This window comes from Accipiter gentilis, chromosome 8, assembly GCF_929443795.1.
Source record: "Accipiter gentilis chromosome 8, bAccGen1.1, whole genome shotgun sequence".
NCBI classification, from domain to species: Eukaryota; Metazoa; Chordata; class Aves; order Accipitriformes; family Accipitridae; genus Astur; species Astur gentilis.
In genome coordinates, this window is record NC_064887.1 from 32,228,851 (window position 1) to 32,242,132 (window position 13,282).

At 39.1% G+C, this 13,282-nt stretch overlaps 1 protein-coding gene across 1 annotated transcript in view; it reads right to left on the minus strand.

The window, feature by feature from the left end:
* RGL1 (ral guanine nucleotide dissociation stimulator like 1) overlaps positions 1-13,282 on the minus strand; it is an 81,509-nt gene that overhangs the window by 47,014 nt on the left and 21,213 nt on the right. The window contains exon 3 of the mRNA XM_049808532.1: positions 8,270-8,478. Coding sequence (XP_049664489.1) covers positions 8,270-8,478 — 209 coding nt within the window. The remainder of the gene's footprint in view (positions 1-8,269; positions 8,479-13,282) is intronic.

Sequence of the window (13,282 nt, forward strand, 5' to 3'; positions counted from 1 at the left end):
CAGATTGCCCAGGACAGAATCAAGACATGCTGCTGATATAATGTACATTTCACACTATGATGGCTGCCCCTGTCCTGTTGCTAAAGGGAGAGGGTTTCAATCTCCACTGCCATCTGCTAGATAAGATGACTAAAATACATCTTAGCCAATAGACAAAAGACATTTTTCCCCCTGCTGGGAGAAATATGCAAAGAAAGCTTCAGGTTTTGAATTACAATTAAATTTTTATATTCATTTTTCAAAACTTGCCATTAAGTCTTAGAGCAAAATTTATTGAGATGACTCGCAGTGTCATTCTCCTACTATTGTATGAAATATAAAATATAAAATATGTATTTGCAGAACTTTAGGCATTTGCATTTAAATCCCACTAGAGACATACATGCTGATTTTTTATAATATGAATCCATAATACAGTAATAAAGAGCAGGCAATTTTCTGTACAAAACTGCATAATTATATAATGCTTAATTATATTGCCAAATGTAAACCTCTGCCTATTTCTCAATGCAAGAGCTCTGCATGAACAACAGGTCATTAAATACGGGTTAGGAGGAGTTAATGATACATCTGATATAAAGAACAGTGTTTCTGCAGACTTCCACTGCTCTGTTCTCACCAGCTCCTGGACAAAGAGCCATTCACTACACAGCCTTGTATGAATGCTTTGCATACAAAAAGAGACATAAGAAACAAAAGGATCCTGTAGCCCACAGAACTTTTCAGCCTTGCTTGGCGTTTGGACAGTTATAGACTCCACTCAAAGGGACTGACTAAGCAAATGAGACCAGAATGTAATGGGTAGTAGTGAATATTTAAATACTGAAAAACAGAGTAGAGAATGCACCCCTGCATCTCTGTTAAGAAGGGAAGGGTAGAAGAGGGAGGAAAATACTCTTTGAATAACTCAGAAATAATAAGGAAAGGTGGTTCTCTGCAAAAGCCCCCCAAAAAGCCCTAAATAAGGCTTGTAAGCATCAAAACAAGCAACTTGGAAGCACAGATACTCAGCAAGAATCATAAGGTGTTTTGAATTATACACGCATAGATTCATGGAAAAGAAGTCGCTGCTTTAGCTGAGTAGACAAACCACCCGGTATACAGCAAAACAACAGACGAAAGAATAGATGCTACAGCAATAACAGTGAACCAAATGCCATATAAAGCCACTGTCCTAAAGTGCAGGGCTGTGCTACCAAAGGACCCATTCCATCAATGTCTGCTCTCTACCTCCATTTTCCTCTCCATTTACCCCATATTAAGCCATCCTCCAGTACAAGAAATTAACTGAAAATGTAAAACTAACTTGTTATTTGCTGTCATTATCCAGCTCTGGCTCTCCCATCAAACGGTATCCATTCCCTTCTCTGTAAACTCCTTGAGATAGCGACCAGTTGCTACTTTATATGTGACTGTGCCAAGCACAGCATGGCCCCACTTTTAAGCGCTGCTGCAAGGCACATGATTACCAGGAGAAAATAAAATATGTAAGAGAGGAACTTGGCTCAGTTCTGCTTTCATCTGGACAGCTAAACATCTTTGGCTTCCATCACACTTGTGAGCGGTTAATTCCACAGCGCACCCAGTGACACTGGGGATACCAAAGGATCTCTGTGGAGGAATCATGCTGTACTCCCACACCACGGGGGCAGGAGGAGCTGGTCTCCTTTTCCTCTCTCCAGGAACTTCCATCAAGTGTTTTCTTATCAAAATACCAACAAGATTTTTATATTTTTTTTTTCTCAAATCTCCGTACCCACTTCAAACAAAGAGAAAATATCAGAACGTATAGTGTTAAAGACTTGGCAGGTTTTCAAAGCTGTCTGCTGCATTTAGGTGCCAAACTTCCATGAATACTAAAGGGGTGCGGATGTCCAATTACTCCTAAATAGCTTTGAAAATACAAGTCATCCCCCTCACTTTTCAACATACCAGCTTATGCCCAAGATTTTGTTTAGTTTGACTTCTACTCTACGTTAAAAGAAAACTTTTATAGGCTGAATCTAGCCAAAAGAATGAATAGGGCTCCAGTCTCAAATTAATAAAAAGTAAGAGCTGAATTTGAAGTCCTAGAGGGGAAGAAAGGAAACAAACAAACAAACAAACCCCCTACATCGTCCCCCCCCCCCCCCCGCCCCGATTTACTCGCAATCTCCAAGAAGTGTTAGAAGTTTCTCAGAGAGCAAATAGCACATCTCTGATCTTACTAAAGACAGAATTTATCAAAGGGCCCAATTTAAAGTCCATTACAATAAGTAGCATAGCACTAAAAATCCAATAAGTATCTTCTGACTGAAACACTGGGAACTGCATCAGTCTTTAAATATTCCGAATTGTACATTAACAATTTAAACCTTTTCATATGCCTTGTTTTATATTTTCTGTCACTCCACTCACTCCACTGAATGTATCGTAGGGCAGAAACTGCTTTAGAAATGTTCCCCTCTGCCCCCTTGGTTTGTGCATTTCTGTGATGACAATACCAGCACGGGCTGTCGGAGTCAAAAGCACCACGAGGACTATCACCATGCAACTGTGCGATTCCTGCTGTGACATAGCCGAAGCCGTGTGTGTTTGGCTTTGGGAGGACTTCCTCCTGCTTTCTGACGTCAGGTGAAGAGGAGTAAAGGCAGTGTAAGCAACACGCATGTCCCTTTAGTCCATCCTACTGCACTGGGAGACAGAAAACTGCTAACTCCTCCGCAGCCATGCAGGAAATTAAGATTACAGCGTGCAGCCCAGAAAGGCCTCATCAGAGCTACCGATGGCTGCAGAGCCTCACAGGCTCGCAGGGCAGATCACAGCTTATTTTAACAGAGTAAGGCCCAAACCAGGAAAAAGATTTTGCCCAGAAGATTTCACAAAACCTCACTGCAACATGGACCGATTTAACAAAAGCACACATTATCCAGAATTATTCAAACCTTTTAAAAGTTCATTTTTTCTCTGCCCTAACGCTTCAGTTACTCTTAAGTACAGCATCTGCTTTTTTATTTGCCTTTGTCACTCAGGAAAAGCATCTCAGCTTTTTTGGACAGAATAAGTTTTTCATGTCCCAAATTCAGTTAATGCTTGCACTGCTTGGACAGGGTACTCTGCAGACCACATCAAATGACCAACAGGTATCCCCCCTCACTTAGGGTACAATACATCCAGATTTCCAAGGACACTTCTCCAAGAGTCCCACGACTCTCTTTGTCTCATCTGAATTTGTGTATGTCTAATGCATACATCAGAAAATTCTGCAGCACTCACAGCAAGGTGTGTATTCACAGTAAATCCAACACAAACTGAATGCACTGGACTTGAGGGAACCCAGCCTCTACACATATAAATTTTGGAGGAAGTTTGTCAATGTGTACTTTCCTACAAAAAAAAATAACGTATCCTACAACTGGGAGATGCAGATGCTGTTCCCTCCTACTCCATGTCAAGGAGCTGCTCACCTGTAAAAAAATGGAAGGGCCTTTTTTGATCTGGCCACATCACCGTTCTCCCTTGGACTGAACAAGAGCTCAGCATTGCTATTCACGATTGTTCATTGCTCCACAATCGTGCTCTATCACCAAAAATAAGAAACGGGGCTCAAGCTCTTCATATGAAACTAAAATTGACAACTAATGCCAAAATCTTACTTGTTTTTTTAAGACATTGCCCTTTTCATTACTTTTTTTACTTCACTGGAAAACAAAATACAAATACTTACAGAACACAGACTATGCACTGACACCTACTTTAGCTTCTGTACCGTTATTATTAAGAAGTAAGTTGCAAAAATGCAGACTCTTTGCTACTTATTCTACACTAATGTAGAGATGAAAACTAAGCTGGGTAAATTTAATTACTATCCATTTCTTTTTCTTTTATTTTTCGTTATAACGTCTGCTTTTCTTCACAAGCCCATATTCCACAGCTGCATGTAAATCATTCTAACTATTATAGCTTAAATTTAATCTGTATTTTGTCCCAAGCCATAAAATTCTAGATTAGCCATGATATTCAAAAAGCCAAGAGAAGCATCCATGGATTCTTAAACACTACACTCCTAAGATTTGTGAGAGCGGAAGGAAGTGGTTACCTCCTAAGATTTCCTGTGGATTCTATCATTTATTATAAAAGGCTGGGAAAAATGTTGTCAAGGTCAGGCAGCCTACATGCCCTTCCCTCTGAATGAGACATTATAACTTGCTCTGAGATGTACACAAGCTAGTAAGATCAGAATTGGGCTCAGAAGAGAAAGTTCTGTTCTATGGAGACTTTTTCCCTGTGCTTTCTTATCCTCTTCTGACATTTTCACCTCTTTAAAGCAGCATCAGAGGAGGGCAGCAGAGCAGACTTCCTTAGTGCCATGCATGCTCCTGACTTGCTGCTGTTCTAATCAACCAGACTACCCAAACTTACCTGAGATGTTGCTATAAATATCATTTAGGCTACTGGTTTGAAGAAAAACTGCAGTATCTGAATTTCCCTTATTTTCCCTTCCTACCCTCAAAGCCAATATCAGGAGGATGTCCCTCCTTAAAGCAGGGCTTCTACCATGCCAGCATGTTACCAAAAACCAACGGGACAGGAACTCAATCTCTTCAAGACCACAAGGACAGAGTAGTGCACAAGTTTAGCCCAAGATCCTTCCCCTCAATCAGCAGCCACCAATGCAGTGAGTAACAAGCACATCATCTTTAGAAGAGGACACCCTATTTTCCTGTTCATTCCTGCTTGAATGCTCTAATGAAGCCCCTTATAAGCTGGCTATGCACACATTTCAAAGCTGAGTTAGTCCTGTCTGCTCAATTTCTTTTCCAGTCAAGACTGGTTTTCTCTCCTCTAATACCCTCCTGAGAAAACGTAAGAAAGACTCGTAAGTCAGACTTGCCACTTCTTTTGTGCTGCAATCCAATTGTAATATTACAGATGTAATTCCCAGATATGAAAATACTAAGAACTTAATTGCAGAGTTAACTGAGCTAAATTGCACCAGCTATACAATTTATAGAAACCTTTACTGCACGGAACTGGCATTTTCACAGGAGCTCAAAGAGTTTAGGTGTCTCATGACTGATGATTCTCAGAGAATGAGTAATTACTTTCTTCAGGCTGTTTTTAAAATCCTGTCATTAATACCTACATTAAAGAAAACAAAACAGAAATAGAAACTAAAGCCCATGGTGATGAGCTTCATAAAGATCTTAATTTCTCCCCCCCTCTCAAATTCCTGATCTTTGACTACCTGATAACTTCAATATTTCACTAATTTTGTACGTTTCTATTTTTAGGTTGCTATGATCCTTTTCAGTAGGGGAAAATATGGGAAAAAACCAGAACCATTTATCTAGAGGACTCTACAAACTTCAGTGCAAAGCAAGATTCCTAAAAGATTTTTTCATCATCCTTAAAACAGTGCAGCCTAACAGAGTTTGAACATTTTAATGGCTAGTGATGAAACACCACAAAACAATCAAAACCACGACAAGGCTAACTGACTGTAGGATGGACTGCTGTTTCAATGGATTATCCCTTTGGCCCCAACCCCAAGTTTAAAATGCTTCAATCCCCAATTATAGAGAGATTTAATAATTTCAGTAGTCATTGAAGGGCTGAATTGACAATTCTGGAGAGGGATATCCTATATTAAGGACAAAGGCGGAAAAGCACAAGCAGGGGCACTGCAGCTGAATGTGCCTTCCCATGCCCCAGTTCATCCAGACCTCCAGCAGCACCCACAGAGTGGCTTCTTGGGCATAACCACCTGGAGCACCCATTGAATCCAGCCAGGTGAGGTGACAAAGAAGAAAAGATCCAGACACTTGCACACGAAATAATTACCTGTCCCATACACAAGTTATACACACAAAGTCCTCTGCACAGAAGCACACAGGTGGACAAAACAGCCCAACAGCTACAAGATCCCTTTCCTAGTCCTGCCCAGGGGCTTTGCACTGACCAAAGAGCCAGCCCACCACCAAGGACCCAAGACAGCCTCCCAGCGCCAAGAATTTTTCTCCAAAAACATCACTTTGGTGATCACCCAGATTTGATAGTAGATTCTAAACTTGCTTGTCAGATACACAGGATCTTTTATAATTATACAAATTTAAAAAGTGCAATATATGAATTGCTCTTTGCATAACACTCTTCTGCCTCCTGAGAACAGCAAAAAACAATGAGATACAGGTGTGTAAAAATATGGATGTGTGAAAACCCAGGTCGAATTCCAAAACTGTCACTGTGAGTTAAACCCTTACTCTCTCTTTGCCTCAGTATGCTCCTCCTAATTATCTGCATCATAGTCAATTTCTCTCACTGTTTATCATCTCTTGACTGTAGAGGGTCTTCAGGGTAGGGGCTGTTGCAAACAATTCTAGGCATGTTTGTACAGTGATTTGTAAAATGAGGTCACAGTCTCAGGTGGGACGTTTATTTGCATTACTGAAGTAGCCTTAGTAAGAAAGAAATAAGAATGGAAACTACTAAAAATCAAAACTATGTTGAACACGGTGGGGAACGCACATAAAGATGCTTTCTGGGCATTTAAACGGGATACATGAATGTACTTTAAGATGACTTAAGAGCCTTTAACTGAAAAGCAAGGTGTGCATCATCAGATTTAGAGCCACCTTTGACTGACTGATTCACATTATTTGAGCTACTCGCAAGTTCTCGTTGATTACAGCAAGTTTCCCCAGATACACGTCAATTAATACATAAGAACCCTGAAAGAGCAGTCGGGCAATCCACCAACACAGAGACATAAAAACTGCACTGTTTGGGGAATGATATTTAAAACAGCCATTTTAGGCAAAGTATTCTTGCAAAGGTTACTATTTTATTTATTCCAACTTTTTCTGTTAAAAATGTGTCTTTATAAAAGTAAGTAAAATAAATCATACATGAAGCATTATTGGCCGAAGTGACAATGTATATGCATACAACTGTTGGTTTCTCCTATAAATTTGTGGCTTTTTGGCAATTCACTTGCTTAGGAAGCAAGAGATTCTCATGACACACTGTCACTTGGCAAGCCAGCTCCTCTTTAAAGTTAGTAGAATCCACACAAACTTGGTGTCCTTTCATATTTTATTCTTCAAAGATATGTATGTCCAAAACATAGAATCCAAACCTGAGGATATAGAAAGAATTATCCATTCAAAAGAAGGGATTCCTCAACATTTTTATGTTCTTGTATACATGCACTGTCAATTTTTATTGCTCCTCATGTTCTATGTCAGAATTGGTGTGGACTGAGAGGTAAAGCTCACAGTAGTAAACCTAACTGTACAGTCTGCTCCCAGGATGGCTGCTCTTTCTTTATCTGACTTCTTACCTTGCTGTGGAGTTACTGCACTTGAGCAACCACAGCTATTATTACAATCAGAGCAGGACTGGCAGCTGGGCATTTCAACATCACTACTAATTGAGCCACATGAGATTCCTACAAAGCAAGTGGTATTATATTCCTTTTCAGATACAAAAGAAAAACACAGATAACTTATCCATGCCTTGTTCCTTATCTACCTAGTGAAAGAGACAAAATTAAAACCTAGGAGTTCTTATGCTACTCCTCTGTTCTCATTACTATATGCCAAAATAACTGTTTCTGTACATCACTTGAGTTTGAAAATGCAATAAATATGATACTCCCAAAATAAGATCATCTCTGACCCAGTCATGTCTCAGAATTTAGGGCGAGGAAACTAATGATGTGGGTTCTAAGCATTTATACAGATACAGCAGTTTCACCATAAAACCTATTCTTATAACATTAAGCAGTTCTTGTGCTGTCTGCAAAAATTTATGACTGCATGTTCATGTGAAGTAATAAAAAAGTGGCTAGTGAATTCTTTCTTATGTTTGCACAATCCCTGTTTCAAATCAGCAGCCCCCAAACAGGAGAGTTATGTCTGAAGATATCAGTATCCAGCAAAACATAAGAATCTATTCTAGGTATGACTTTGCAGCCCACGCATTCTGGTTTTGGCAGGGGGGGGAAGCTACATTAATTTTCTTGTGTCAGTCCCAGTTTGGTTCCTTAGCAGTCAAACATGGCACACTTTACCCACTTGGTAACTATGCTTTAATGAGAGTTGGGATGTGGGCAGCGTGCATTTACGGATTTTATGTTTATGCTGAAATTCTGAATTTTGCAGTATTCTTGAAATCTGTCCATCGGGTTATTAAGTTCATGTCCACTAAAAGTAATGAAAGAAATTCCTGACAACATCCCCCTGTCATGTAAACGATGGCTCAGTTTCCACTATATACTGGCTCTTACCTGTCGAGGAGAAGTTCCAGTACTTCCTTAGTAGAAGCAAACGCCCTGTATGTTGACAGAAAGATACTGATGTAGGTAAAATCATTATCCCCAAAAGCTGTCAGAAGGTTCTCCACAAGTTTCTCCAAAGTTCCAGCTTTTATTGTCCTGATCTTGCATGTTTCGTACTGGCTGACAGTATGTTCTGGAGGTAACTGGTCCCCTTCAACCTACAAAGTTGAAAAAAAACCAAAGCACAAAAATCAGACAGAAGCCAGTTCCCCAACACAGATTAAATTCCATCTTTTCACAGAAATAGTCCATCTTTAGTTACTAAATGATTTTGTCAGTTTTGGCTCTCCAAACATAGAATGCTGTATCAAATAATGGAGGTTTTTAGCAAGTTTATCTTTAAGATATTTCTCTGATATGCTCCACAAAATATTTTATAGTCTAACTGCTATCAAGTTATCTTATGAACCCATCATATATTATTTTCTAAAAGAAAAATCCATTATCCCACAACGAATAATAGTACTGGAGGGAACAACAGTGGTGATTCAGTCTCTCGCTTAACTTCTGAATAAACATGAAAACTGACCACAACTTTAGCATCAGCACTTGTGATTCCCTTGCTGAAAATGCCAGCTTTGGGTTGCCACACAGAACCTAGGGTCATGAACACATGCGAAACATTTCATGGTATTTTTGCAAGGAGGGTGTCAAAGTCATCTTGCAAACACGTCATCATAACATTTCAATTTTCTCTTACAGTTTCCATTTGGCACGCTATTGTCAACAAATCCAGGGTTTGGTGTTGGGGGTGTGTGTGTTTTTTAAACAGCATTTGTTTTTAATGCTTACGGCCTGCTTTAAGTATGAAATAACTAGAAACATTCCCTTAAATTCTGCCACTATTTAGAGGACAGTTCAGAAAATTTTTTTTTTGTGACTATTTTAAATACTTATTTGTTAATTGCGTGTGATAAAAAGCTTTAAAAATGGGATTATAAATAAAAAACAGCAACGAGAGCAATCTAACAGAAAATTTCTCTCTACCTTTTCAGTTGGATGTCTCTGGGAAGAAAAGTTCAGACCACTAACGTAAAAAAGGCTGAACTCTACAGAAGCAGCATGGGGAAACATACAATTCCCCTTCCATTGCTGCTGTTTAATGGGGACCAAACTGACTGACGTATTGTATCCTCAGCTTGAGGAGAATGTGCTGTGAACGCATCTGCCCTTTTACCTTGACTGCAATTACATGACACGCATAATCACTATTTAATCACTGTACTCACATATAACCAGCACTAATAAAACTCCAGTAACAAAAAAGTCATTTTCCTTCAGAGAAAGAAATGGCTTGGTTCCGTCTGAGTGTCTGCAACCATGAGTAACTTGCAAAATTTTTTTTCACGGATCTTATAGCTGTTTTAAACATGTATAATTTGTTATATACCTGACTTAAAGGTGTATCTGGAATTATATATAACACCACCACTACAGAAACACTAAAAGGATATGTTGTTACCACTGCTATGTATCTCCTCCATTCAAATTTTCCCTAAGTAAAACTTTGCTCCCCCCCCAAAATATTAATTTTCTTGCTGACTTTTCCTCTTACAATTAAAATATACTTTTGAAAATAACTAGTTACACAATACAACTGCTTTCAAACAGGGAAGAAAGTCTGCACCACTGTATTTAACTATTCATTTTCTATCCAGCAGATTGCCCTGCTCACCATGTACTGAGTTGCAGCCATGTTCTGCTCAGTGTGTGTAAAAACCTCTCATTCACTGATGTGATTGTGTACCAAACAAGGGCAGAATCTACTTCCAAGATTGATACATGCACAAAATTTTCCATTAATTGCAACACTGCAACTTCCCCAAGACATCAAGTTGGAAGACTGTTAAAAAAAAAAAAAAAAAAAAAAAAAAAACACAAAAAAACCAACCAACCAAAAAAAACCAAAACAAGCAAACAAAAAAACCCCACCCCCCCCAAAAAAAACAAACACCAACCCCAAACTCTGAAAATCTAAACCTGAGTTTGTCAGCAAAACCTTAAACTGCTAGAAATCATTTTAAGAGACTTTTAGGGATTGTTTGTATTTGTATTATTTTAGCAATTCTGCCTGTAAGTTTAAAAGGAAAAAGGACTTGGCAGACGAGCTCAATAACAGACTTTCAGAATAAGACATTGTGGGCTGAGTTAGCATGCTAACAGGAAACTGCTCAGTCTGGATTTAATCAAGAGGCCATCTCTTCACTGACATAACCAGGCTACCCAAAGGCAAAAGAGTTTTCATGTTTGTTTTTGTGTTGTCTGCTCAGAGGAATACTGTATCTACTGCTATTAAAAGATATTCCTAAAGCTCTTTGCAAGTTTTGACAGGGGCACACAGTGATCACTGTTATGTGATGCCAATTAAAGCCACCAGAAGTTTTGCAGTGTTTTGTGCATCAAAACAACAAAAAAAAGGCTCTCCGGCTCCTTCTGTTCCTCTCCTATCAACTAATCCAGCAGCCTAACAAAGGTGCTGGACCCCAACATCTCAGGGCTTCAGTAAGATTTTCTTGGTCCTCTACAAGGCTGAAAATAAACAAATGTGGCATTTTATAGTCTGATTTATTTTAGGTTTTTTTTAAACAGTCTGACTTTGATTTTTCAGGCAGTGGATTATAGCCTTGATAATCTGCAAGTACAACTGATGAGCCAAGAATTTCCTACCAGATAGACAGCATCTTTCAAAAGCAAATGTAGAAAGATTGAACGGAGGTATATTCTTGCAAGTCCTTATTTTTTGAGGTTGCACGGGTACTGATCTGGTGTAATTCTAACATCTTTACTAATCCTCTGCAATGTTGTACCTTCAGAGGGGCCCACTCTCTTTTAAGGCGATCATCTTACAGCTACACAGCCCAAAACATTACCCATGTATACAGTTCTTGTTGAAACAGGAGAGCTCCACGCAGACTAAAAAACATTCAGGCTAAAAACTTCCTTCAAACACAAACTGACTCCAAAACCAGCTGCAGATGCCCAGTACTGAAGGAGCTATAATTCGGTTCCAAGCTGGTTACAATTAAGGTCCTGACCTTGCCCCGTACAGGCTGGCTCCTGAACCCACACACAATCTTCCTGACTCACCAAGGCAATGTGAAAGTGCAAGATAGCCACGCACACAATTGCAGGATGAGGAAAAGATACGAGTATGAGCATAATATCCAACAGACGTCTTCTCTCTGCTACAGCCACCAATACAGGGCTTGAGTAAGCAGGTCCTAAGTTAAAAGCAGCTTGTTACCAGCATAGCTGGTTACTAGGTGTGTAAAAGCAACACTCCTTTATGAATCTCGTGAGACATGATGTGCAACATTTGATACCACAATCTCCATTTCCCATCAGTCCTTCTCTGCAAGAACTGGCCAAGATACACTGACCCCTTGCCATTTTACCTACTGATGACAGGAAAATAAAGAAAAACCTCCACATGCCACAAAGTTGCCAGGTATTTCACTCAGTTTGACAGCCAAAATACAGATCTAGAACCCACAGCCTTGTGGGCCAAAAGTACAAACACTACCTGTTAACCTTCAATGGGATTAGAAATTAATTATAAATGCTACCATCTCCTAAATTAATGGTACATCCTAGCAGGAGGGAGTAGAGACTCAGGGGGAAAAAAAAAAAAAAAAAAAAAAAAGCTCAAATTTTGTATATTACAAAAATAGGCTGCTACCCAAATAACGACATACAGAATTGTAGTCATTATTTCACAGATATCACTGGAAACAATAGCTTTTACCCCCAAAAACACTGGTCTGCAGGTTTTTTTCCAATGCAAATATTATCTGTTGGGATTTTGAAAGTGAGAATCATGGAATGAAATCAATGTAATTGTTTTTCAGTAGGCAGACTGAAAAAAAAAATATCAGAAGAAAACAACTGAGATGAACCATAAGTAAATGAAATATCAAATATTCTTCAGGCTTAGTCATTTAAAAACATTACCACTTTACTAAAGAAGTAGTATAGAAGTTCTGCAAAATTCTTTTCAAGAGTACCTAACTAACCAGTGTGTCTTAAACTCAATTTTTACTGATTTTGACAGATTTTTAAATGCTTTTGACTTTCCTTGAAACTTACAGCTTTTCCAGATGGGAAGTTTTCCACTCTACCCATTTTTATTAATTTACTGGACAGAGACCCTATGCCAGAATAAAACAGCCTAAAGTGCAGTCACTTACAAGTTAATTAACAATAAGGCACTCTAATCAAGAATGACTCTTTCATTTCACTGTTTGCCTAAATGTGAAAGCCTTTAATATCTACACTGGGGGGGGGGGGGGGGGGGGGAGGGAACAGAATAAATAAATCATGGCATGATTAAGCTTCAAAAGCTCCAGAAATACAAGCATCCACAACACCAGTCTGAGAGAAGAAAAACCTAGGGTATCCTTCATTTAACATGTAGTCACACATCACTTTAGTCAAATATTTTTGTAAAGAACAAATGCAAAGATATTAACAACTCATTTGACATAGCGGTCCCTTTCAACAAAGATCTTAATGAACTCTGTAATTGAGCCTGCTCCCCTTAAAAGGAAGAAAGCAAGATTGTCCCGTAGGTATATTGACAGATAAAACTCACGGCAGCTGACAATCATGCTGAACTGACTCAAACTTGCACACATTGTGCTGACCTCCCCCGCCCCCCATCCACACCACATGACAATTAAAAAAAAAAAAAAAAAAAAAAAAAAAAAAAAAAAAAAAAAACCAACCAAACAACAACGGAAAAAAACCAAACCAAAAACAAAAGCAAAACCAACCCTCTGTGAAAAGCGGTAATTTTGCGCTAACGATACCACATAACAGTTCACATTAAAAAGAGCAGCGATGGGACAAAGCTTATCAAATTAAGTCTCAAGTATTTCAAGTGTCGTAGGGTAGGCCCCCGGGTGTACACATCCACACTGGCTGTTGCAATCAGCTCTGCAACGCCGGCAGTATTTAAGAGCC